The sequence below is a fragment of the Toxorhynchites rutilus genome, chromosome 2, assembly GCF_029784135.1.
Source record: "Toxorhynchites rutilus septentrionalis strain SRP chromosome 2, ASM2978413v1, whole genome shotgun sequence".
NCBI classification, from domain to species: Eukaryota; Metazoa; Arthropoda; class Insecta; order Diptera; family Culicidae; genus Toxorhynchites; species Toxorhynchites rutilus.
Window position 1 is genome coordinate 113411629 of NC_073745.1, and position 27445 is coordinate 113439073.

At 37.6% G+C, this 27445-nt stretch overlaps 2 protein-coding genes and 1 pseudogene across 10 annotated transcripts in view; 2 read left to right on the forward strand and 1 right to left on the reverse strand.

Moving 5' to 3' along the window:
* The window catches only part of LOC129770596 (histone-lysine N-methyltransferase 2C-like), a 96421-nt gene extending 83664 nt beyond the window's left edge, over positions 1-12757 (reverse strand). For all 8 annotated transcript variants that reach the window (XM_055773532.1, XM_055773531.1, XM_055773536.1 and 5 more), the window contains exon 1: positions 11933-12757. In XM_055773532.1, the coding sequence (XP_055629507.1) occupies positions 11933-12053 (121 nt within the window). In that variant the 5' untranslated portion in view covers positions 12054-12757. The remainder of the gene's footprint in view (positions 1-11932) is intronic.
* Positions 12758-20209: 7452 nt separating this feature from the next.
* LOC129766054 (interferon-related developmental regulator 1-like) lies at positions 20210-21180 on the forward strand (annotated as a pseudogene).
* A 2438-nt stretch (positions 21181-23618) lies between these two features.
* On the forward strand, positions 23619-25391 carry LOC129767613 (eukaryotic translation initiation factor 2 subunit 1). Of its 2 annotated transcripts, none has more exons than XM_055768662.1 (4): positions 23619-23741; positions 23991-24472; positions 24529-24761; positions 24828-25391. In XM_055768662.1, the coding sequence occupies exons 2-4, from the start codon at positions 24009-24011 to the stop codon at positions 25151-25153; spliced, it is 1023 nt and encodes a 340-aa protein (XP_055624637.1). In that variant the 5' UTR covers positions 23619-23741; positions 23991-24008; the 3' UTR covers positions 25154-25391. The 2 variants fall into 2 exon arrangements, with proteins under 2 accessions (XP_055624637.1, XP_055624638.1); XM_055768663.1 differs by having other exon boundaries at positions 23651-23684.
* The last annotated feature ends 2054 nt before the right edge of the window (positions 25392-27445 follow it).

The window sequence follows — 27445 nt, forward strand, 5'->3', positions numbered from 1 at the left end:
GGAAGGCCTTGGGGATCACGGAGTTCGCACCGCCTATCGAATTTATCGAAAGCATGGCAATCTTGTACGTGTATTTTAACATTATCCGCCTAGAAAAGATGACATTCCGGTGACCGTAGTTTTGATTACTCTTGATGAAAATGACGTACAGAAGTGGTCCTAAATTTCTCCCCAGCGAAGCATTTGATATGTTGAATCAGATCCAATCCGCAGCCGTAGCTTTCTGTTCGTTCCGTGATTATACTTACTTCGAGGCATGCGCATTAGGGTGGCCGCGAAAAATGGTTATGTCAAATTTCAAAATCCGAAGATGTACATTTTGTTTATTGGCCCAAAAATAATTACCTGTGCAAAATTTCAGCCCAATCGGACATGATTTAGGGTGCCTCGAAGCGCTCAAAGTTTTGATTTCTTGACCCTTGAAGAACTCATGAGATTCGGGTTTTCAAAAAAAAATATATTTTGATGCCAAATGTCTTCAAATTGCATAAAACGTCGAGATCTATCGTCATTTCGATTTTTTTTTGTGAAATTCAAATGGCTTTTATATGTACAGTGAGATCAAAATCGTGATTTTTGAAGATTTTGCTTGAATTTTCACCAGGAATTGTTTATATCGATATTGTAGCGAAATTAAGATAAATAGAAGATGGGTGTCAAAGAACAATTTGTAGAGCGGTTAGAGAGCAATCAATTTCTAATTGATAGAAACAATAAAGTTTTATATCAATTTTTAGGATAAAATTATTAACACATTCAAAATTGCTAACTTTGAAGTTTTTCATATCCAAAGTGTCATTTAATTCCACTTTAGATGTTCCACAACTATATCTTGTACTAATTTTTCTCATCCTTTTCTGTAGCGTACTTTTTAATGTAGCGCCAGGTTGAAGCAACAAAGTCCGAAACAAACAAAAAGTTGTATAACTCTGTCATTGTTGAAATTCGAACATATACGTAGAAGGATTTTTTTCATCAAATATGATTCTCTATCACCTCCCGAATGAATTCGGATATTTTGTATGAGAAAGGTTATCCAATCTTGCTATTTATTTGTGCTACAAGTACAATTATTACTTATTAGCCTTCATTGACAGTTCAATCGCAAATAATGTTGCTTGAAGGATGGGAGACGGTTATTCGAAAATCTCCTGAGGGGAGCCTTCTTTGCAGTTTTATTCGTCAAATTTTGGTGGTCTGCCACGGTTGGTGGGATGAACTTCTATTTTTCTTAGGAACGTGCCTGTCGATTAGAAAGTTCATGATGTTCGTGAAGGTCTATTCGGTGTCTATGTCGTTCTTTTTCAAAATTGAATTCCATTCAATATTCAAGAACACATTAATTATGCTCTAATATCAGCATTTTTAAAATCGTAGTAGACGCAGAGCTGCATTTTTTCATCAATGTCACTGACAACTGACGAGCCACGTTAGTCACTTCCTATTGACAATAATATTGGTCAAATGGTGACTGATGGAGTCCGATGCAACACTATGCATGTTACCGAGCTTCGTCAATACGTTTTGACCGACCAAGTAGGCGGTTAAATTGTCAGCAACGAATTGATGATTGTCGCAGATCTTCATCGAGCGAAGGTTCGATTTTCGTTCCGGTTGTTGTTTCTTGTATTTATTGAAGTAAATACTATGTCGAACACGCGATAACGTGTGAGCAACGGGTTATATAATTTACCCAAGCTTGAAAAATCTCTGGTGAACGTGTAAAATTCCATTACATCAAGTAACATGGTATTTCCCGCCATGACGATCATAGGGCACTGACTTGCAACATGCTTTGTTCGTCAACACACTCTGACAAACTATTTAGCATTGAAGAGTGAGGAATTTGTTTTGTCGGTTTATATTTTGTTGCACGTCGTTTGGTAGTAATGTTGCAATGGTCGTCATGGTAGCCCAAATATATGCAGTGACATTGACAAATTGCAGCTCCGAGTAGACGGCGATAGTCTACTACTCTTAGAGCCCCCGCAGACTACAGACTTTTGTCGGCCGATAGACTGGTCGGACGACTTAATCAGTATGAAGAGATATGCATATGCGCAAACTACACCGATTCAGTACCGGCCGATAAAAAAGTTTGATAGACATCCTGATTGCATTCAAACTATTCTGTCGGTCAACTATCGGCCGTCCGTTTAATCAGTAGCCATTTCAAATAGTCTCAGATTTAACTTTATTGATTTAAGAGGCTGAAAGTTTTTCAATTGCATCCAATACCGGTATATCTGAAGGGTCCTAGAGTCCTAGAGTCGGACATTGTCCCGTAGATGGGCAGCTTCGCGCCCGAAACCGGTCGACATTTAAGGTATTTTTTTAAACCGTTTGAATAGTAAGAACAATAAGTGTTTGTCTTGTCTTACGTCACGTCTTAGTGATTATCCTAGAGTGCATTAATATACAGTAAGAATGCTGAATAACATGAATGTTGAGAAGGACAAATATCCTTCTTTTCTTGCAATGTTCGTTTAACTAATCGAACTAATTAATCGAAGATGGCGAAAGTACTGATTCAGGTTCTTGATTATATCGAAGTCCAGCTGCTGAGCTACGGAAGTAAAGATTTGTGGAAAATTTGTGAACTTATCGATTTGAGCTTTGGTCGGAGAGATTTTGGGTGCGCTGTATAGTTATCAACATGACCACCTTTGAAAAGAAATATATATAAGTATGATACATTACCATAACACATTATTCCAGAAATAATACGTTTTTAATTCCATTGTAAAATTCTTTCGTCAAATTGCATGATCCATTCCCCAAAATGGATTAAGGCCATCCAGACCTTGGTGTTACTCTCGTATATCACTGGTAATGACTTCTTCTTATTTTGGGTTTATTACATCGTGGGTTTTTACCCTTTCCATTGATCACAACGGTAGTTTATAGCTCCTGTCCATGTTGGTTGTGCTTTAAAGTTGGGAATTCCCAGTTTTTGGACAAATTCGCAAGCCATATCTCGAAGAATAGAACCTGAGAGAGGTAAATTATTCTCTATGGCTTGATAAGACAAAAATCCATTGACCACTCCAGCTTTTCGATTCCGACCAACCTTATATGCTTTTGGTCTAGATTCAATTTTCCATTCCGATTCCATTTTAACTTTAGTTTGAATAGTGTTGATACCGTACTTTGTGCAATACTGAAATTATTTGCAGCTTCAGACCTCTTCCGTCCATACTTTTCGACCTGCTCGATTATGCTCAAACGTTGCGCAATGGTTAGCGTTTTGATTGTTCGCTTGAAAGGTTTCTCGTGGTTTTCCATACTTTGATGACACGAACACTCCGTCTTCACTTTCAAGAGCAACTGAAATCAGAGGTAATAACGCACAAAAACATGTACGCGAAAATCAATCGAGTTAGGGAGGTGAAAATCCATGGAAAACTGAATCAAAACACATCGAGTAAGGGAGGTATCGAGTTATGGAGAGAAGAATGCTTGTAAAATCGAAGGTGCCATGAAATCCATTGAGTTAGGGAAATATCGAGATCAAGCAAACCAATTGTCATGACAATTGTCATGCGTAAATGCGACATGAATAGAAACATACGGTATGAGGCATGATGTCGACGCCAACCTCTCTCAGTTTCTATTCTGTTTTCGCATTTTCGCATGACAATTGTCATGACAAATGGTTTGCTTGATCGAGATACAGAACATCGAGTTAGGGAGAGTTGACTGTACTCATTATGACAGATATGATGTTGAGTTTCAACTGAAGAGAATTCATTCGACACTGGGGAAAAGTTAATTTCTCCATTCGTGAATAAATTTTGATAGTTTGTGCCACTGATCAGAACAATGGACAGCGAAAGGCAGATCATTTCAAAGAGTATTTGTCGCAGTTTTTTCGTGGAGCTGATCAAACAAACGAGAAAAAGATTCGATTTTGATGATTCGACGCTAATTTTCTAATTTGACTAGCATTAACGTTGTGTTAGAAGCGATAGTATGCAATCTAATTTAAAAGAAACTATGTATAAGCATCATAAAACGCACGAATGACTTGCAAGTGTTGCAAGTGTTTTAGTAGATAAATGAGTATTTTGACGTAGGACTACGTCTTTCATTTCTATACCGGGGCGTAAAATCAAAGTTTCGAAAACGAAAGCGTTACGCCGGAGACCGAGATTAGGAGCGTTAAGAGCTGCTAAGCAATCGAACGAAATGGTATGATAAATACTTCATAGGAAAGATAAAATGTCTACGCGTTACATACTTGTTACTTTTGACGTAGGACTACGTCTAACCGGAAGATATAGGGGGTGAAATGGAAATCTAGGCACTGAACAAGTAGGAAAAAATGCAAGATTTGGAACGCTTATAACTCGAGCATTTCTCAATAGATCTCAAAGGTTTTTGCATCAATTGATAGGAAATATATCTACGCATCTATCATAACGAATAACATTTCATTTTTCTTGAGATAAATAATTGAATAATTGTGAATTATCAAGCATTGTCAAAATGCACTATGTGCCCATTTTTTATTTGTCCATTTTGTGCTCCTCAAATCGTACCGACCAAAACGGGCAACCAGAGCAGCAGCGAAATAGAATGAAGCACGATTGGAAAGGAAAAAGAAAAAAATGAACGAAACATTGGTCGCAGTCTCACACATGCGTAATTCTCGAGCCAGCCAGTCAGCTTAAAAATCCCCGCTCCGCTGCCGTAACGATCATTCTCATTCAAACCGTACACCACATCTGTTCGCATCACAACACATCAACAAACCAACCCAAGCAGCCATGTCTGGACATGGTAAAGGAGGAAAAGTGAAGGGAAAGGCAAAATCCCGCTCGAACCGTGTTGATCTGGAGTTCCCCGCAAGGGTAGCTAGGCCGAGCGCGTTAGTACCAGTCCACCTAGCCGGCGTTATATAGTTTCGGCCGCCGAAGTGATCGATTTAGCTGGTAAAGCTGCTCGCGACGATGAGAAAAATCGCATTCAGAACAGAACACATTCAGTTCGGTAGACATCAAGACAACAACAGGCAGTTGCAGCGAGTGGCGAATGGCAAACGCAATTGCAAAACGGCAGCAGGTTTTTTCAAAACCACGAGTACTAAGTTTTCTAAATTGGAACCATTCCATAAAACAGGGCCATTAAACCTTCCAAAAAAGAGTTTAGGAAATACAGTTCAATGCTTTCTAAAACAATATCCAAAATAATAATAAAACACAAATTGATTTTTTCATAATTTGTTTGCCAGGATATGATGAGTATGTGAATTTGGCAGTTGTTCTGAGCTTATTGATTTTCACCAATTCTTAAATTGCTTCTAGATTGAAAGTACAGTAATTTACACTTATCTCGACTGTAATGCGACATATTTAGTTGGCCATTTTTGTAAACATAGAGTTCGGGGTCCAAATTATGACCCCACATTGAAAGTCGACACTGTACCACTGTCATCGCAAATGTTCAATTACAGGTTAAAATTACCTCCAATCCGATACTGAGTGGTGGTATTGCGACGTGCCATTGAATGTAATTTACTGTAAAATATGTCACAAGCTGGATGGGAAGAAATTTTCCAACTGTGACAGCTGTGGCGAGTGGCAAACGCAATCGCTAAACAGGAAGGCCGAACAAGATGGGAATATCGAGTGATAACAAAAACACAACACCAAAGGTTCTTTTCAGAACCATCAACATATTCATAAAGAGTTAACAGTAAACTAATCCATTTTTCAGGTAGATAGGTAGGTATTCACGTAGGAGAAGAAAATAAAACAATATATTTAAAATATATATTTAACAAAAGCTGTCCCCTTTGTATAGTCCTACGTCACTCCGGTTATGTCCCGACATTACCCACCCTTCTTTTTGTTCCAAAAACTTGTTTCAATAACCTTAAAATTGCTTTCAAAACAGACTATTGAAATCACCAATCGGTATATAAGCGAGCGCCGCTCGGAAATCCTGTCAGTTTTAATTGAACAGCGATTGAGGTACCATCGCAGGAATGAATGGATGTTCCCCTAACACAGACTTCAAAACCAGCCTGGAGAAATCGGCATTGCAAAAAAAATGAGTGGGTTATATCTATGATATAACCGCAAGGTTCACGTGGAACTACTTTAGCTTAGCAATCATTCGTTTGTATTGATTAAATTCTTGATTGAATGAAACAGTTTCCAAATTCAATTGAGTTCAATATATTTGCTCTGTGAGTGAAAAAAATGAACAAATGCCGTGTAAAGTCAATTCATTTATTGTGATTGATTGTTCTTCGTTACAAGTAAATTTAATGACGGACCTTTTACGTTTGGTATGATGACTAGAACAAAATATATGTACGGAAGAATTATCAAACGTTTGATGAACCAGCCTAAGGCTGAAAATTTTTCCAATAAAGACAAAAAAAATTATCAAACGATTATTTTATTTTACATTTCCCTCTGAAGTTTACATCCCAAAAGTGTGAAATGAGAAGGACTATTTATGGATAGGGATAATGGGATGAAGATGTGAGAAAGAATATGGAAAAGGGAAATACTGCCACATGGATTCCCTTCTGGCCTAAGGTGCACAAACAGGCTCTTGGTGACACCGTTCATCCGCGCTTTCATGATAAATGAAGAGCTTCACCACAACAGCGACAACATGCTCCAATCGCTGTTCAATTAGAACTGAGTGGATTTCCGAGCGGCGCTCGCTTATATACCGATTGGTGATTTCAATAGCCTATTTTGAAAGCAAATTTAAGACTATTGAAACAAGTTTTTGGATCAGAAAGTAACAAGTATAGAACGCGTAGACATTTTATCTTTCGAATGAAGTGTTTATCATACCATTTCGTTCAGTTGTTTAGGAGTTATTAACACTCAAAATCTCGGTCTCCGGCGTAACGCTTTCGTTTTCGAAACTTTGATTTTACACCCCGGTATAGAAATGAAAGACGTAGTCCTACGTCAAAACTATGGTGGGTTATACCTATGCTATAACCGTAAGGTTGACGTAGGACTGCCGTTGGCTTAGTAATCAATTGTATTTCTTCAATTAGCAATAATCCTCGAATCCTTGGGTACGATATCGCCGCTGCGCAGAGCTACATTTTGTGTGTATTGATTAAACTATTGATAAAACTAGTGAATGAATGAAACTATTCACGAATTCATTTGCAAACAAATCCCAATTTAAGTCAATTCATGCATTATGGTAGTAGTTATCGCAGCAAACAGTTATCAACATTTTGCCTAATCATCAAACGATATGCGTAGAAGTTCAGTGAGCTGACGACATGAAGAGATTTGTTCCAATACAATCTTGAATAATCGAGCCAAAGCGTTGCCTTTGTACCCGCTCTCATAGACCGTCATAACAAAACGAATTCCGGAGTGTAAAAATGCTTGGAGGTATAAAAGTATTGCCGACTTGCATGTATCTGCAATGCCGATTTCCCCAACTTCTTGGTTTCAGAATCTGTATTGGGAAAACACATTCTGGTTTGCAAAAATTTAAGCGAGTACAAAAGTAGGCACCATGTTTTTGAAATTTTTGTTAAGAAAAATTCCAATTTGCAAAAACGCAAACGAGTACAAAAGTGCTATGCCGATTCCCACAGGCTCCATGGTTTAGAAGTCTGTGTTAGGGAAACATTCCAATTTGTAAAAACCAGACGAGTTCAAAAGTTCCCGCTGCTTGCATCTAATTTGCAATGTCGATTTCCTCAGGCTTCATAATTTTGAAATCTGTGCTAGGGAAACATTCCGATTTCCAAAAACGCAAGCGAATACAAAAGTACCCGCAGCTTGCATCTATTTTGCACTGTCGATTTCCCCAGGCTTCGTGGTTGGAAGTCTGTGTTAGGGAAACATCCATCCAATCCAGCGATTGTACCTCAATCGTTGCGCAATAATAACTGAGGGGATTTCCGAGCGGCACTCGCTTATATACCGATTGGTGATTTCAATAGCCTGTTTTGAAAGCAATTTTAGGGCTATTGAAATAAGTTTTTGGATCAAAAAGTAACAAGCATATAACGCGTAGATATTTTGTCTTTCGAATGAAGTGTTCATCATACCATTTCGTTCAGTTGTTCAGGAGCTATTAACGCTCAAAATCTCGTTCTCCAGCGTAACGCTTCCGTTTTCGAAACTTTGAACTTACACCCCAGTATAGAAATGAAAGACGTAGTCCTACGTCAAAAAGAGATTATAAATAAATATAGGTGGTCGCTACAACGTTAACTATATGGCTATATAAAGTGAGCGATGGTGGGGCTTGGCCACATTCTATTATCGGACGCCAAGCAGGAGAGATGCTATCTTGAAATTGATTTTCAGCATAAGAGATTGCTGCATTTGCCGGTGATGTATGCGGTGCGATACCGCAAGAGTAAGAGACAGAAGCGTCGCGCCGGGTGAAGGAGAGGCTAATCGCGCTCGATTTGATAGAATGCTGGAGATTTTAAACGGTTTTATTTAGCTGTGACATATTTGTATGTTTGTATGTAACATGTTTGTCTATAGCGCTGTACCACATTAAATGAAATTTGACCCCTTTCCTGTTGACCGATTGATCTGAAATTTGGAACACACCTTTATCTCTGCAGTCATTATAAAATTGCATATTTCATGATCTTGAAAATCCAAGATGGCGACCGCTACAAAATGGCGGATTACATATTTTCTCAAAGCCCCATCAATATGGGTATCAAATGAAAGGTATTGACTATTAGAACACAGTTATTTATGAAAAATGCAAATCCAAAATGGCCGCCACCACAAAATGGCGGGTTACGTATTTTTTCTAAACCTCAGTTATTCATGAGGAGTGCAAAGCCCGATTATATCACGGTAAATCAGACCAGACGGTAAATTGCTATAACGATATGCTTGCCATCAAGTATGTGTTCGTTGCCGGATGAACAATAACCCCTGCAACATTTGCACCGCACGACATTTGCACGACAAATTTTGATTTTTTCGTATTTGAATCTAAACGTTTGAGTTTTTTCTGAGTGCTGAGGTTTTATTTTATCCTTTGATTTTTTCTGTAATTTTGTACATGAAAAGTTGGCCATTCTGGGATCTGTGCTCCATGATATTCGAATAATGGACACCCCTTGGTGTAGTCCTACGTCTCTCCGGTTATGTACCCGACATTACCCACCCGTCTTTTTTTGACGTAGAACTACGTCTTTCAGGAAGGGTGCCAAATCAGAAAACAGGTCACGTTTTTATGAAATAAAATTAACGTTAATAACTATTTTCACTGTGAACGAATTCTCATGATTTGCATACCAATCGAATCGGAAATTTTTCAAGATTTGTTGATATATTATATATTACAATTCGGTAATCTCTCAACGGTTTAAATTCACGTAAACTGGAAGAACTTCCTTCTCATACATTTGTGCTGCCGATTTGTGTGCCAACTCTACCCGTATTTCAAATGCTTAAACTCGAACAAGATCGGAAAGATGTTTACATCAATCTATAGGAAATATTTCTACGCGTCTATCACAATTAATAAAATGTTGTTTTTCATGAGATGAACAATAGAATAACTGTAAAATGTCAAGCGCCCTAACTGCCAAGGGTTGATTGGCCCGATTTACGGTTTCCCTAACACAGACTTTAAAATAGATTTACCTGTGGAAATCCGCTTTGCAAATATACATGCAAGTCGTGGGTATTTTTGTTCCAACCGAGCTGTGTTTCCCTAACACGGACTTCAAAATTAATGTGCCTGGGGGAATTCGCTTTGCAAATCGGAGTGTTTTTTGGTGTTGAATACTTTTGTACTCGCTTGTCGTTGTGTAGACCGGAATATGTTTCCCTAAAACGTACTTTTAAACTGAGAAGCCTGGGAAAATCGTCATTTCAGACACTAGAGGTGAATGAACTTTCGCGGTTCGAGAACTACGTAAACATGAGATGTGTAATAATTTCAGAGGGAAATGTAAAATACAATGATCGTTTGACAATTCTTCCGTTCACATATTTTGGTAGTCCTAGGCATCATATCAAACGTAAAAGGACGGTCATCAAATTTATTCGTAACGAAGAACATAATCTATTACAAAAATTTCGATGCATTCTAAAATAAAATTCGAAGTGGTTAACAAATGGATTGCATAATATAATTGCGTAGTTCTACGTTGAAAATATGCGGTAGTGTCCTAGATACAATCCCTTAGAATTTTTCTCTACAACGAATATTTTCGATGGTTCAAATTTTTAGAAAAAAGTATAGATGAGTAAGTTTTTTGATCCCTCTGGTACAGATTTAAATGTGGCAATACTGCGTACAAGGCATCGTTTAATGTTGATTTTCAAGAGCAACCCACACGTTTGCAGCATTTGTTGACGCTGATCTATGCGAGTGACAACAATGATCGTGAATGTGTTTTTTGATGATTTTGTCCAAGGTTTTTATATGCACTGTTGTGTGATCATCCAAGAAGCAGCTTATCATGATTATGTCATCCGCAAAAGCTGGGTATATCGCGTCGATTTATAGTAACAACTTGGCCTACCGGAATGCTGTGGTAAAACTTGTAACCTTTAGTTTTGATGAACAATTTCAGTTAGTTTTCATAATTTTTTTTATATAATTCGAAAACAAAACAGACATGACATGTGTAGTGAATCCAATTTGTATATCTTGACAATCAATTATGCACGCTATTTAAACCCGGAATAATCTGTCCACGTGGCTGCCATACAAATGAAACACAAATTTCTAAATTTCTCGAGAATTAATCAAGCAAATGAAAAGAAATTTGGCATGTGGAGGTTTTAGGGTTCAATAAATGATTCTATGGTGGTTAGATACCCCTCCCCTCTCTCTAAGGGGGGCTACCATATAAATGAAACACAAATTTTTGCATTACTAGAGAATTAATCAAGCAAATTAAATCAAATTAGGCATATGGAAAGTTTAGGGTGCAATAAATGATTCTATAGTGGTTAGACACTCCAATCCCCCCCTCTAAGAGGGGGCTGCCATACAAATGAAACACAAATTTCTGCATTACTCGAGAATTAATCGAGCAAATGAAATGAAATTTGGCATGTGGAGGTTTTAGGGTACAATAAATGAATCTATGGTGGTTAGATACTCCTCCCCCTCCCTTAAGGGGATGAGGGGGTCTGGTTTTGCCATAGAAATGAAACACAAATTTCTGCATTACTCGAGAATTAATCAAGCAAATAAAACCAAATTTGGCATGTAACGTAACGGAGAAAAATGTTATTTGCAAGTGGTTGAAAAATCTTGAACGAGAATTGTGTCTGAAAATAATCTGATATTATAATGTCGAGTTTTGGTAGAAGTACTAGGAATTTTATAGTAAAAGACAATAGTAATCAATGAATAATTCTGCGATTGGACCCATGAACAGTGCTTAGTAAGAAAACGTGGATGTGATAACGAAAAATAAATTTTGGGCGGAACGAAGTTTGCCAGGTCAGCTAGTTTACAATAAAAAAAAACTAAATCCACTCAAAGTACTCTAAACCTCATTTAGTAACCCCAGTGGCAAAGAACAGTATGAACGGTAAATTTGGCTTTAGATAATCGATTGTAAAATTCCAAGAAATTTGCATGTTTCCATGCCTGACTTTATCAGTGTCAGAATTCAGTCATTTTTTTCAAATTGGTGAATCGGTTAAAATGTATATCCAACAGATTTAACTAGCATCGAAATACTAACATAATTAACATTTTATTTAGATGCTTTGAAAGTAAAATGAATCATGCATTGGGAATCATATTATAATTAACTACTCTAATAACCGGAAAAAGCACAGTTTAGTTTAACTTTGTTACCCGCAACACAATCCCACAATACTACATATACCTCATTGCGAACAGAAAGAATTTAATTAAGCTGTTATATTCTTCCGAAGCAGGACGACTGCAAACAGAAACAAAGCATGTTTGCATGTGTACTCACCTAGCGGCGTGTTAACCGAAAGTGCATCTTGATCCTGCTGCATGAAATCATATTCTCCATAGCCTCCATCGGTTGACCCATCGTCAAAATCTTCATCCAGTATTATTTGCTCCGGATCCATACTCGGATTCCTGTCTTTCAAGAGGTCACTTTCGCTGCCCTTTTAGAGCTCTTGCCAAGCTTTTTCAGCAAAACAGAACACAGCAAAGAAGGCAAAACACAATCACGGAAAAAATGCAAAAAAGCAATTTTTTGGTACTTGAAAAACACAATCGTAAATAAATTTACATCCACAATCACTTTCAACTGTTTTTCTTCTAAAATTATTACTGTCTTCTGCAGTTTATTTTCACTGACGTCCGGCTCATACAATTTGAAAACACTTTTTTGTTGATATATTCTGTCAGCCTCGCGTACTTTTCAATGCTCTTGCAATAGAAACACTCTCAACGGTTGTTGCTCCACAGCGGCCAACCCGGACCGTGGAAGCGACCGGTAGTTGAAATAATCGAAATTGCTTCCACTGGTCAGCTCACACTTCGTTCTGACTTCGAGCGACCACCGCGACTGCGACTGCGACGAGAAGATGGTCGCCGCCATTGTTGATTGGGAATTTTTCGCTAGTTTCACTCGAATTTTTCATTCGCGATTTTCTTCACCGAACCGATCAACCCGGGACCACATTTATCACCAATCGCAAGCGGTGCACCGGCGCTGCAGAAAGCACCGTACCTGGCTACATATTTTGCACCGTTTCAAGCAATATTTTCCGTCGAATCGCGAAGCCACAGCAGTCGTTTTCGGAGAAAATAATCACTTTTAATGACAAACACACACCACAATACGCTCTGCTGCTAGCGCGTGAGGGGATGGAAAATTTAGGATGCTTTTGCAAGGTGGCGCGCATGCTGTTGTAAGGTTTTTAGTACAATACGGAATTTAAAGCAGGTTAATTTAGTTCAATGTTATTTTATTCATATAGAAAATTCACCTTTATCGAATTATTCCATTGTAGGATGTTAAATCTTTAAAGATAGAATATTTCTGAATAAACATTATATCTCATCTTATACCGCATTATTTCTATTTATTCTTTTTTACTCGATTTTTCTACGTGATTTTACTTCACGCGTTTCTCTTGAAATTACGCGATTTCTTCGAAATTACGTAATATTTTACGAGATTTTCTTGAAATTACGCGATTTGAAAAGAAAAAGAGAAGAAAAAAATTTCTGCGAGAGCGTGTGCTATTATGGTTGTGTCGTGGATCATGCAGACTCAATCAAATCTATTTTTCAAGTGCATTGCTTGAAAAAAAATTCTTGCAACTTTTTTCCCCATGCTGTCAAACGTTTCTCCTATAGAAGAAGCGAGCGTTTTCATGACTCGGGTTCAATGTCCTGGAAAAAAGAAGATGAAGATGGTGGTGTTTCATGCGACATAGAATGCGCTGCCATAAGTATTTCTCAAATAGTGACGTTAGTCGTTGTATTTGATTGCCTACCACATCCATGTGATAAAGCTATTTTCAGGAAGTGTTTTATCAATTAATAACGTACATTTTATTAGAATTCCCACTGAATGTGAAGCTGCAGACAGCGTGCAGTGAATATTTGTGAAATCACGTCGAAAAAGCCGGATAAAAGTGATGTTTCTCTGTGACATTTTCACACCTCACGTTCATATAAACAAATGAACTTTCATTATTTTAACGTTACGATGTTGATGTTTTGAAGGCTTCCAGTGTCGGTGTATATGTTTTGAGAAAATAATCGGCAATTAATAAGAATTTCACCGAAAATGTTACTGCTTTCGAGATCTAAGTACACGACTGCTGTCTGGACCTTTTTACTACATAAATAATCGAAATAAGCCACAATACAATTGTCATCTGTTAGTAAGCAAACAGTTGAATGATTTCATGAGAATTTCGGCTCAAATTATCATGCAACGGTAAGTACTCTGAACATTGTATGATTCTTCCATATACATTCCATATTGAATGCAAATAATTACTACACGATATTTTGCTTGCCAATACAGATATACTTCGCCTACTCCACCTCGATATTTACTCATTGACTCGGGTTAGAGGCGAATGAACTGCAAAATTTAAAGCCTCTCAAAAACAAAGAATGAATGAATGAATGACTCGGGCTTTGTTTATTTAGCTTTTGTGGCCGAGCAGAATAATTAAAACCTAACATTTGGAGAGAAGTAAAATTAAATTACAATTAACTTTAGAAGTTAATGATACTGAAATTTTAGAATCTACAAAAATACCAGCTGTGCTTTTATGATTTCAAACGCTAGCATTAATTAATGAAAAAAATTAGTTTATTCATTTTATTTAATTCGATTATTTTTGCCTTTCACAACAATACTTTCTCTATGTAGTGGATTATTGTAAGAAAAGTAACACTTTTTCTCCTCCTGATTATTGGATCTCTTTTGATATTTCGATTGGATTCTTTTGACGTAGCACTACGTCTAACCGTTCAATATAGGGGCCCATTTCAATATTTCGGTGTGAAAAAGTGTTCAGTTTTTGAACGGCAATACCTCCTCAATTAATGAATGGATTTTGGTTCCATGTACACACATTAATAGGATATATCCTCAGCAATTGTTTATATGCTATACATTCCGTTTTTTCAGGTCATAAAAGTTCAAATTAATGAACAATTGGCAGAAAGAAATCCCTACTTTCCCATACATTTTGTCTGCGCTCCCGCAGCAAACAGCTATTCATTACAAGCAACCACGGGTACGGGCGAAACGTATGGACAAGGTGAAGATGGGGACGAAAAAGAGATTATAAATAATAAAGGCGGTCGCTACAACGTTAACTATATGGCTATATAAAGTGAGCGATGGTGGTGCTTGGCCACATTCTATCATCGGACGCCAAGCAGGAAATATACCGAGAAGCGATTGTGAACGCAAAAACGTTTGTGCCCTGCGATACCGCAAGAGGGAGAGACAGGAGTTTTTATGGGATGTGGAGCAGGAGAACCTATTGAATTGTGTTAAAAGCAGTGGAAGCGTCACGCCGGGTGAGAAGACGCCAATCGCACTTGATTAGATAGAATGCTGGAGTTTTTAAACGGTTTTATTTAGCTGTGACATGTTTGTATGTAACATGTTTGTTTATAGCGCTGTACCACATTAATAGAAATTTGACCCCCTTCCCATTGGCCTATTGATCTGGAATTTGGAACACAGCTTTATCTCTGCAGTCATTAGAAAACTGCGTATTTTATGATCTTCAAAATCCAAGATGGCGGCCGCTACAAAATGGCGGATTACATATTTTATCAAAGCCCCAATGTACCGCACTTTCGGCAGGTAGCCTGTTACATACACAAAAGCGCATCAAAAAGTTCATTTGATAGTGATAGTCAGCAAAATATGCTAAGTAATTATTTAGAGCAATTTTAACGTATTGGTTATATCAAGATACCAGACGGAAATTACCTATGACGATATGCTTTCCATCAAGTGTGTGTTCGTTACCGGCTGAACAATAACCCCTACAACATTTGCACCGCGTTTGAGTGTTTAGGTGAAAATACGAAAAAATCAAAAAAATTCGTGTGCTGATGTTTTATTCTATCCTTTGATTTTTTTCTGTAATTTTGTACATGAAAAGTTGGTAATTCTAGGAACTGTGCTCCTTGATATTCGAATAATGGACACCCCTTGGTGTAGTTCTACGTCTCTCCGGTTATGTCCTCGACATTACCAACCCATCTTTTTGAAAACCAATTTGATTCTATCTACATGACCCATGTTGTGACGAGTGCGCGCTGGTAATGGGACAATTTTTTTACGCGATTCTCTCAAAATGACGTAATTTTTTTTACGCTATTACGTGATTTTTTTGCACACACGCATCAGTCGCGTAAAAAAAAAGAATTCAATGTACTTTATTTATTTTAATTATTCTACGTCCTAGCAAACATTAATTCGCATAACATGGCATATTCCATGTTATATACAAAGTGATGTAGAATCACAAAATATCGATCAATGTATACAATCGCATAAATGCGGAAAACACGATTTTATTTTTCACGACAGATTAAGTCATAAATCGGTTTAACAAGCATCGGTTTCTGACACACAATATCGTAAAATCAGTCTAATCGACATGCTCAGCAAACATTAAATCGTATAGCAATTTTCTTAACTATCACCACTACTCATTTTAAACATTTATATCCCTCTCCGACAAATAGAAAAATAAATAATTTCTATTTGTACAAACAAATGTTTCCATATAAACAAATGGCGATTCGTGAGGATAAAAAAGACGGGTGGGTAATGTCGTGGACATAACCGAAGAGACGTGGGACCTTCTCACTTCCTTCCTCTACTTTTCATTCGGCGGAAATATCTCGATGCTGATAATGGACACCATCGCCGCCGCCGGCAACTGGTCGCTAGCTGACTAACTGTCGAATTGTAATTGATACTAAAAATTTAAACCATAGAACGAACAATGTATACATCTATTACTGTCGATGCAACATATTTTGTTTCTATTTCCCAGGCACATTGATTCAGAAGTCCGTGTTAGGGGAACACACCTCAATGGGAACAAAAATACCCCCAACTTGCTTGTATTTCCAAAGCGGATTCCCCCAGACACATTGATTTAGAAGTCAGTGTTAGGGAAACACAGCTCGGTGGAAACAAAAATACCCCCGACTTGCATGTATATTTGCAAAGAGGATTCCTACAGGTACATTGATTTTGAAGTCTGTGTTAGGGAAATCGTAAATCGGGCCAATCAAAACTTGGCAGTTAGGGTGATTTGATAACGCTTGACATTTTACAGTTATTCAACTGTTTATCTCATGGAAAATAACATTTTATCAATTGTGATAGACGCGTAGAAATATTTCCTATCAATTGATGCAAACATCTTTCCGATCTATTAAGAAATGTTCGAGTTATAAGCATTCGGAATCTTTCATTTTGTCCTAAATGTTCTGTGTTTAGGTTTTCATTTCACCCCCATATACTCCGGTTAGACGTAGTCCCACGTCAAAAAAAATTATAACCTCACTAATATTTTCCGTCAACTGTTGTTTCATTTGTTTGTAATATATCATATATACCTATTATACTAGATGAAAACATGAGTTGTATATTCATCCAAACCAACTCGCGTCATCGCGTTACACCAAATAAACACAATCGTTCCTGAATACTCTTTCGATCCCATTTGTACCCAAAAACCGTAGCCCGGCAACTCTGCCTCAGTGTTGCCAAATTGGAGATTTCTTCGTGATTTTGAGCTCCTTGTTGTACAAAAATAACTGGAGAGTCACGAATTGCGTACAATTGATTGGTGGAATTGAGAGATGCATTCGCAAAGTTGACATGAATACCATGAAACGTGTTTCGAAGTCAAACTGAAGTTTCGCAGAACAGCCGATGGGCGATCTCAGATCGACTTTTAGAAGATCGATCTTTTCCATTCCGATTTCCGTTTCTTAGATCAATCTTTTGTACTCGAGAAAATCGATTTTTTTTGCTTTCGATTTTTTCGATCTTAGGAAAACTTTTTGTTGAATTTTTTTCGTTGTACATCTATTTCAATCTCACCTAACATTTCTTTTTGAACATAATGTCAACATTTGGATCGTTTCTTCTACGATTTACTTCTGTAGAAATGCTGACAAAGATGGAACTTGCGGCAGCTACTGAGGGGATGTACTTAACCAGTGACCTATAGGATCACTGAACTAGATGTTGACATTAATTCCAGACAAAAGGTTGTTTTTAGAACTGGCGTCAAAATCAAGAATCGGCTTCGACTAAATGACAGACGTTTGGAACCATTGGCTTCCATGGGATCTTTGTCAGCTGAGTTCTGGAGCAGATACCAGTTGTTGAAATTCTAATGATGTTTATTAATTAATTTATTTAACACCGATTGACGACACAAAACGAATGCCCTGGAAAGGTTTTTTTCTGGACTTTAAAATTTTCATGCTGAAGAACAAAATGCTTTTGATGTTTGAATAGAAATATGAATTTTTTTATTCACTGTAAATTGTGAAAAAAGCTATTGATTTTTCAAAGATCGATTCGGCAAAGATCGATTCTTCGGTAAATCAGTGGATCGATCCCTACGCTGTTTGGAAAATCGATTCGACAAGATCGATCTTTTCATAAAGGTTGGCAAATCTTAGATCAAACAATTTTGATATAATTAGCGGGAAACTTATAACTTTATTGTACCACGAAACTTTTTTAAAATTTGATACAGAGTGATAGCACTCGCGTCTGTCTCGTTCGGTGAAAGATCGGTTTACGACTGATTGTAATCGTATGAAGATGTGATCGATCGAGAAGAAATGGGAGTGAAAATTTCTGAACTTATTTATCGAAGTCTACACTAAGGCATTTGATTTTTGCCACAAAGCGATTACACTGAGTACTAACATATCTTCAATTTCAATAAAACCGATCTTCTTCAAGTCTCTAACTTTAAAAAAAGTACAAAGAAAGAACTTTTTTGAAAGTTTGAGAAATAAATTTCAAAATTTTAGTTGCTACCCGTTATATGCATAAAATTTCATTGACTCTGCGAATAAAGAGATTTTAATTTTACATGTTCGAATAAATGTATCGTTGAAAGCAATGACGTCATATTTAGACTCAACAAATCACATACTATCGGAAATGTTTTGTTTACTGTTACGAACTACCTGTACGAACTATGGTATCTTGGTCTAAACCCAATGTACTAGAAAAAAAGGTAATGAAGATGGTAGAGTTTCGAGCGACGTAGCATGCGCAGGCAGGCGGGTATTGAATTCAGGGGTACGACTAAAACGTCAAATCCCTCATATTGCCAGTGTACCCAATATTGCTGCGGTTTACTGACATTTTGGTTCAATCAATTACTGTTGTTTACAACTCGGTCCGGTTATATAGTCGAATAGTGGCTAACTTTAAACTCCATGTTAAATGTGAACACCTCCATGTGAAACCGAAATATGAAAATCGCTCATGCAGTTAGAATAAAGCAGCGCATTTTTCGATTTCAATCCTCGTAAATGATATGTTGATAAACAAATGACGCCATATTGATTTTGATTTTGGGTAGCCTATATTCAATTGATGTCTAACCCCTGATTGAATTAAAGAGACTTTAAACTCTTAGGGTGCTTATACACTGTTTGATCGAAGCCAAATATTTGACTATTTTTGACAGAAAAAATTTGACCAACGTGTACTGATCAAATATTTTCGACACAAAACACGACAAGCAAATATTTAGCACTTCTTTGCTTAAACTTTTTTAGACCAATTTGTCAAACAATGTACTGACGTACGTTAAATATTTCAATCAAATTTTTGGTATTTTTGATGTTTGGCATTATTTGCCAATGTTGATAATTGAAGAATGGCAAACAAAGTGTCAAGTGGCAAATAAAACTGCCTAAAGCGATGCCAGATCTTTTGACGTGGGACTACGTCTAACCGGAATATATGGAGGGTAAAATGAAAACCTAAACACAGAACATGCAGGAAAAAATGAAAGATTTCGAATGCTTATAGCTCGACCATTTCGTACTGGATAGGAGAGATGTTTGCATCACTTGATAGGGAATATTTCTACGCATCTATCGCAACTAACAAAATGTTGTTTTTCATTAGATAAACAATTGAATAACTGTAAAATATTAGGCGTTATCTAAACGCCCTAACTGCATCGTTTTGATTGGCCCGATTTACGGTTTCCCTAACACAGCCATCAAAACCAAGCAGCCTTGGGGAAATCGGCATTGCAAATACATGGAAGTAGGGGGACTTTTGTTCTCATCGAAAAATGTTCCCACAGACTTTAAAACCAAGCAGCGAAATCGGCATTGCAAACACACGAAAGAGCCTAGAGGCGAGTGAACTGAAAAGTTTAAACCTTCTTAAAGCCAAAAAGAAGAAAAAGAACACACGAAAGTAGGGGGAGCTTTTGTTCCCACCGAAATGTGTTCCCTAATAGAGATTTCTAAACCAAGGTGCCTGGAGAAATCGGTATTTCAAATTCATGCAAGTCGGGGGTATTTTTGTTCCGACTGGAATGTGTTTCCCTAACACAGACTTCAAATCCATGAAGCGTGGGGAAATCGGCATTGCGAATTCATACAAATCGGGGGTATTTTTGTTCCGATTGAAATGTGTTTCCCTAACACAGACACAGACTAACACAGAAGGCATTCATGCCCGATAGTAAACATTAGTTCTATATTTCGCAATATGGCAGGAAGGTATGTTCGTAATTTTCTCTATAAGTTTATTTTCTTATTCAAAATTAACTTCTCGTTAGTGGATGCGATCGAGAAGTCCATTAAGAAGGGCAAGGGAACCGAACAAGCGTGGGCTGCACGCATCATGTTGGTTATCCAGCTCGAGGAAGTCAACGATATTAACAAGCTGATCAAGGTGCTGAAGACGGTTCTGTTGGCGGTCGCACACGATACCGCCGTCTAGCAGGATGTGCGGACCAAGTGCTGTATGGTTTTGGGTTTGCTCAATTTCCATGGTTCGGATGATATTGGAGACTTGCTGTACCTGGTGAAGAGCTTCGAGGGAATCTTATCCAGCAGGTATTGCAAAAGAGACGTTCGAGCGGTTCCAATGCCGCTGCCGTTCACAGTTACGCTCTCAGCGCTCGGGTCCTACTGCTCACGCTAGTTCCCTCGGGGGATTACTACAGAGTTCCCAGTTTGACGTAAGAATGACTGCCGGGGAAACCATCGCACTCATCATGGATAGTAGCAGCTTTCACGATGACGGCTTCCTTCGCGAGGAACTCTCCGATTTGTTCGAAGCCACAAGGAAGTTGGCCACCGATGATCACAAGTATCGCGCTTAACCTGACCGCAAGGTGCAGCGTGCGACCTTTCGCGACGTCCACCGCTATCTGGAGGAAAACATCTTGCCGGAGATTTGCATCAAGTTCGGCAAGAAAACTGCTGCTGGGCATGTGGTCTCTCCACTATAAGTAAATCTGTCTCCGGAACGCGCTGGATTTCGGAATGAACGTGCATCTGTCGGAGATCGGCTTTCTGTGAGATGTGCTGCTGCTGGGGATCCGATTGGACGACGTCCAGGGCAACACCAAAATGGGCAAGGCGAAAAAAAAGTTCATGAATGCGGCTGCCTTCAAGATGCGCACAATCACCAGCCGGAAGAATCGTGACAAGCGTTCGGCCGTTATCAATTAAACCTGGGTCGATATGTGTATGTGTATGTGTATATATGTACATAAGTGTGCGATAGTTTTTTTTTTATAATAATCATCTCTATTCGAAAGAACACAATGTAATAAATTAAATTTGAATAAAACTTATATAAATAATAAAAATAATTTTTTTTGGATATATGATTAATACAAAGTACACAGAAATAGAGGGCTCAGAACAAAATAAATATATTTTCACAGACTCATTCTTCATGGCTATGAAAAAAGCATTTCGGTACCTTGGGAACAATATGGGACACAGTTGTTCTCGGGATTTTAAAAAGATACTGTCATGACGTGAAACTGTCTCCAGTTGCCAAAAATCTTAATGTCAATGCACATCGCTTTTCGCATTTGCGTATACTCTTTTTCAATTAAGAGTGTAACCAAAGATGATAATAGAAATCTTCAAACTCCATACGAAAGAAGTTCTTTCATATCTGTGCATACTCATTTCGTAGATCTCGGACCAGTTCACGTGAAATCGCGTTTCGCGCTTTTTGATCCACTCGTTCATTCACATGCTGCGGTTATGGACCCCTTTCGTTTTTTTTCTGATACTCTGCAATTATCCTAAGTGCAGTGGCTAGGACAACTGCCCTAGCACCATATGACGTCTTCAGTTGCAGTAGCCATTTTCATTGAAACATATTTTGCCAGCGACATGACGACAATGCGTCAATGACAGCGGACGCACACAAAAAATTATCCGACTCGACAAACAGTGTACTATGTGATAACCGTGTTTGTCATTCATTCCAAATAGCTGTATTTCGCCAAATAGTTTTATGTCAAATTTTTGACAAAAACAAATGGGTGTAATTATGGTTGTAAAATATTTTTGTCAAACATGAAATTTATACTAAATTTTGACTAAATTTTTTCTGTCAAAAAGTGTCAAATATTTGACCTCCGGACAAACAGTGTACGGCCACCTTTAGCGAATTTGTTTTTTAAACTGAGTCAGTGCCACACTGACTCTGTAATAAAAAAACGTTTTCAGTTTCACGAATGCGGTGGTTTGTTGGTGTGCGTTATATAGTCTGATTTATTTATATTATATACGACAAATGTACAGTGTCGACGTCTGGTGGCGATATTAGTGCGTGGGAGGTAAATTATTCTCTATCAGATCAGAAGGGCCAAGTGCAGTGTAAAAATATATAAGTTTGAATGAAAATTTTTACTTTATATTGTTTGATTACCTAACACATGTAGTCCTGACACTCACTTAACCATTTGTCGATGAATTTACTGTTTGTTCCACAAATAATTACTATTATAATATACAATCATCGTTAGACACAGTTTTCGTTCATTGTTTCTGCGATATCGGAAAAAACCCTCTTTTTTCATCACATAAAATAAATATTCGATACGTTAAAGTAAATTTTCATTCATAATTTTGATTTTGAGAGCATGTTTATTCCTCCTGAATATCCATAATAATTTTCGCTTCCCAATGAAAGCACATGGAGCTTAATGCCGTCTACACGAATATACTCTTCAAAATCAGAATCAATATTGGATTACGATTCCAATAATACAAAAGCACGAGCAGCAGGTTTTCCATTTTCATAGTCTTTATTTTTAGTTCAGTATAGTTGTATTGGTGAACCCGATTACCAACCGGTGAAACATCTCAGTGTGAAACTAACAGCTTTCGGGGCGAACTAGTGCGACACTGAGTGCGAAACAAAGTGAATAAAAAAACATTTTGACAGCATAGTGCGGCACTGGGGTTGAAACTGAACAAAAACGAATTCGCTATCTGAGAGTTCATTCGTCTCTTATAGCATACGCTGCCATAACTATTTCTCAAATAGTGACGTCAGTCGTTATGTTTATCTTTGATTGCCCAACACATCCATGTTAAAGTGCTATTTTCAGGAAGATATTTATCAATATATTTGTGAAATCACGTCGTACAACGTGGATAAAAGTGATATTTCTATGCGCCAATTTCACTTCCCCACGCTCATAGAAACAAACGAAGTTTCATTATTTTAACGTTACGATGTTGATGTTTCGAAGGCTCTCAGTATGGTTGTGTATGCTGTGAGAGAATAATCGGCAATAATCAAAAGTTCACCGAAAATGTTACTGCTTTCGAGAACTAAGCATACGACTTCTCTCTGGACCTTTTTACCACATAAATAATTGAAATAAGCCACAATACAATTGTCATCTATTAAAAAACAAACAGTTGAATGTTTTCATGAGAATGTTGGCTCAAATTATCATGCAACCGTGAGTACTTTGAACATAGTGTTGTTTCTTCCATATACATTCCATATTGAATGCAAATAATTACGACACGATATTTTGCTTTCCAATACGAAAAATATCGTGTCGTAATAATTAACTTCACCTACTGCTCTACCTCGATATGTACTCATTGGTCTAAACCCATTCGTCAAGCGTCATTTTTTCGGTTGTTTTCCTCGTGCATTCTTTCTGTCATTGTCAGTCGGCATCTTGCCACATGTAAGTTTCATCAGATTTCAAAAATTGCTTTTTTGTGCTACAACTCTCTGAAAAACTGTAAGTATTTGATGTAAAATAAGAGTTTCGTATTTGTTTAACACGATGTAACAAAAAGAAGGTGCAGGGGACTAAAAATTCATGTAAAAACCACTAAAATATTTTACATTTCTATCATCCATAAATGACAGTAGAAAGCTTCATGAATAAGATAGAGGAGAATGGGGTTAATTAAATTGTGTCTACTGCTGGTCGTGTTTATTCTCAAATATATATTGAAGTTTTCAATGTTTTCTCTTGTTTCCACAGCGGCAGCAATCGATCAAAATGGTATTAACGTGCAGATTTTATAAACAAAAATATCCGGAGGTGGAGGATGTTGTGATGGTGAATGTCCGTTCCATCGCCGAGATGGGAGCATACGTTTACCTCTTGGAGTACAACAACATCGAGGGTATGATTCTGTTATCTGAGCTGTCCCGCCGACGTATTCGATCGATCAATAAGTTAATTCGAGTGGGTAAAACCGAACCGGTGGTGGTCATTCGTGTGGACAAGTTCAAGGGATACATTGATCTGTCCAAGCGACGAGTCTCTCCAGAAGATGTGGAAAAGTGCACAGAACGATTCGCGAAAGCTAAGGCGGTGAATTCGCTGCTTCGACATGTTGCCGATATGATGAACTTTAACGACGAACAGCTGGAAGAGTTGTACGAAAAGACGGCATGGCACTTCGAGGAGAAGTTCAAGAGTAAAGCTGCTGCCCATGATATCTTCAAGCAGTGTGTAATGTAAGTTGGAATGTTGTATTTTCGATCAAACATGTTTGAAATGTTGATATTTACAGTGACCCAACTCTGTTGGACGAATGCGGCTTAGACGAGGAAGTGAAGGAACTATTGTTGAGCAATATCAAACGTAAATTGACCTCGCAAGCGGTGAAAATTCGGGCCGATATTGAATGCGCTTGTTACGGCTACGAGGGAATTGATGCTGTCAAGACTGCTCTCCGGGCTGGCCTGGATCTGTCGACCGAAGAATTGCCAATTAAAATTAATTTGATCGCTCCTCCACTGTATGGTATGCACAATTGCCCTCTCTTTATTCAGGAAGTCACTAATTTTTATGTTTCATTCTCCAATTCAGTGATGACAACATCTACTCCGGAAAAAGCTGACGGCCTTAAAGCCCTCGAGGTAGCTATCGAGAAGATTCAGGAAACGATAGAGAAACTCGGTGGCGTGTTCAAAGTGCAGATGGCACCTAAAGTGGTTACCGCTACGGATGAAGCCGAACTTGCACGGAAAATGGAAAGAGCGGAGGCAGAAAACGCAGAAGTCGATGGTGACGACGAGGAAGATGAGGACGAGGAAGGTATCACGTACAACCCGGAGGGTGAAGAGGACGAAGGAGATGATAAAGGCGAAAGCGCGGACGATGATAAAGATAAAGAAGAGAAAAGCATCGATTAAAAGTATAGTGACTACAAAACGAGGTTTCCAGTTTCAACATCTGGAGGAGGAAGAAACGAAAATTCCCTCTATTCAATACTTTAGTTGGGGCTTCATATATTTCAATAACATTCAATATTTTCTTTCCTAGATTGGTCGATTTCTGAAACTAGAAGGAAATATTTCATTCAGATCTTGTATATTCAACCACTTGAATAATAACTATTTGACATGAAGAAACATAAGAAATGGTATCCAACGAGTGGGTGAATTGCTTTTTTGAGAAATCCTTTGAGTTGATGATTGTCAAGTGTTTGTCTGTACCTTCCCAAAGCTGGATAGTTTTTTTCGTAGTCAAACATCTTTCCGATCTATTAAGGGTGCTCATACACTGTTTGACCGAAGCCAAATATTTGACTCTTTTTGACAGATAAAATTTGGTCAACGTGTACAGATCAAATATATTCTACACAAAACACGACAAGCAAATATTCAATTATTGGATGCCCAAAATATTTTTTCAGTCTGTTCTTCGAACCTGTCGGTACATGGTTAGGTTACCTTAAATATTTCAGTTGATTTTTTCCATGTTCGGTGTTTGATATTGTTTACTACTGTTGAAAATTGAAGAGTGGCAAACAAAATAGTGTTTGTACAAATATCAAATCAAACCTTATCTGTCAAAAAATAACAAATATTTGACCTCCGGGCAAACAGTGTACGGTCACCTTTAGAAATGTTCGAGTTATAAGCATTCCAAATCATTCATTTTTTCTGCATGTCCTGTGTTTAGGTTTTCATTTTACCCCTCATACATTCCGGTTAGATGTGTGTCACGTCAAAATATGAGGAGGGGTGTCCAAGACAATCGCTTTCTTAACAGAGAACTACGAAATTATTGTTGGTGAGGACAAATATAGAATTTTAAGAACAAATATCTGGTAGCACTGACAAGGATCGATGAATGAAAGCAAATGCTGAGTAAGCAATAAAAGCAAAGCAAATTTGGGCAAATTGTCAAATTAAATCCCAGCATTAACATGCACTGTCGATTGCTGTAAGCGAAACCACTGGACCTATTTACACTCACCGAACGAATACAAAACGTTCGAACATATGCCCCATTCGTATGTTCCGTACGGAGCAGATCTTTCCATTTTCCTACGAATGTGTTTAATCGTCTGTCAGTCAAATGTTACTGTTGAATTGTGAACCAGATCGAACGTGAAGGAAAGTTCATGCGAAGTTTCATGGCTTGTGGCTCATTAAGACTATGTGGTATGATTTTTTTCATTCTATTTCCATTCTATTAATCTAGTGTTTATTTTAATTACAGTAGAAAATTTCTATAGAAGCAGAAAGAAATAGACATTTTATTCAAAACATTTCAATTCTAAAAAATTATTTTGAAACAGAATCTAGAGAGAACAATGTATGTAAACAATTACTATTTAAACAACATTCAATAATTTTCTCCTCATCGTACTGCTGAAAGCCAGAAGCACCAACAAGGATCAAAACAACCGAATGTTTGATCTTTTGGAAGAGCGGACAGATATTGCGAACCAAGTGCAATATTTCTTCTTAGTGGAATTCCGTGGCAGTCGCACTGAATAGTCTTGACAAAACAATCAACATCTCATCATGTTCTATGGAGAACGATGATTGGGCTATAGCCGCATCGCACACTAAAAAAAAAATCTACACGTTGATGTTACCTGAAAACACGTGATTTACCTCCATCGTATTTTTCACGTAGTATTGACGTTAATACAGAATGAACCCACGAAATAATGAATTTCACGCTGTAGTTACATGACTTCTCCCGTACTTATACATCGGATTGATCGGAGTTTTATTTTCAATCAATTATTTTAATAATTTCATTATGTTCCAATCTTCCTTTCACTAATTAGGATGGTTAATTGAAAAATAATGCAACTATTGATATAAACATTACAAAAATGAAACAGAACAAACAATGCACAACATTTTATTACTAGTTTGCATATATAGCTTATACAGCATTAACATTGAAACTATCTTTATCTATATCTAATCACCAATGTTACTGGAACGGGAGAATCACATAATCACATATCACATAACTTGATTTCAACACATCTACTACAGGTGAACATCTTGTTACTTATATGTTCAGCATAATTTACATTTTACCAGATAGACTTACACAAACTGTACACGAAAATGTTGCCTAGATTTAAGTTCTCTTTTAAATAGGCTGATGTACACAATGTGGGGTACGTTAATCAAACTCCGCAATTGATCAATTATATTTGGAAAAATAAACTT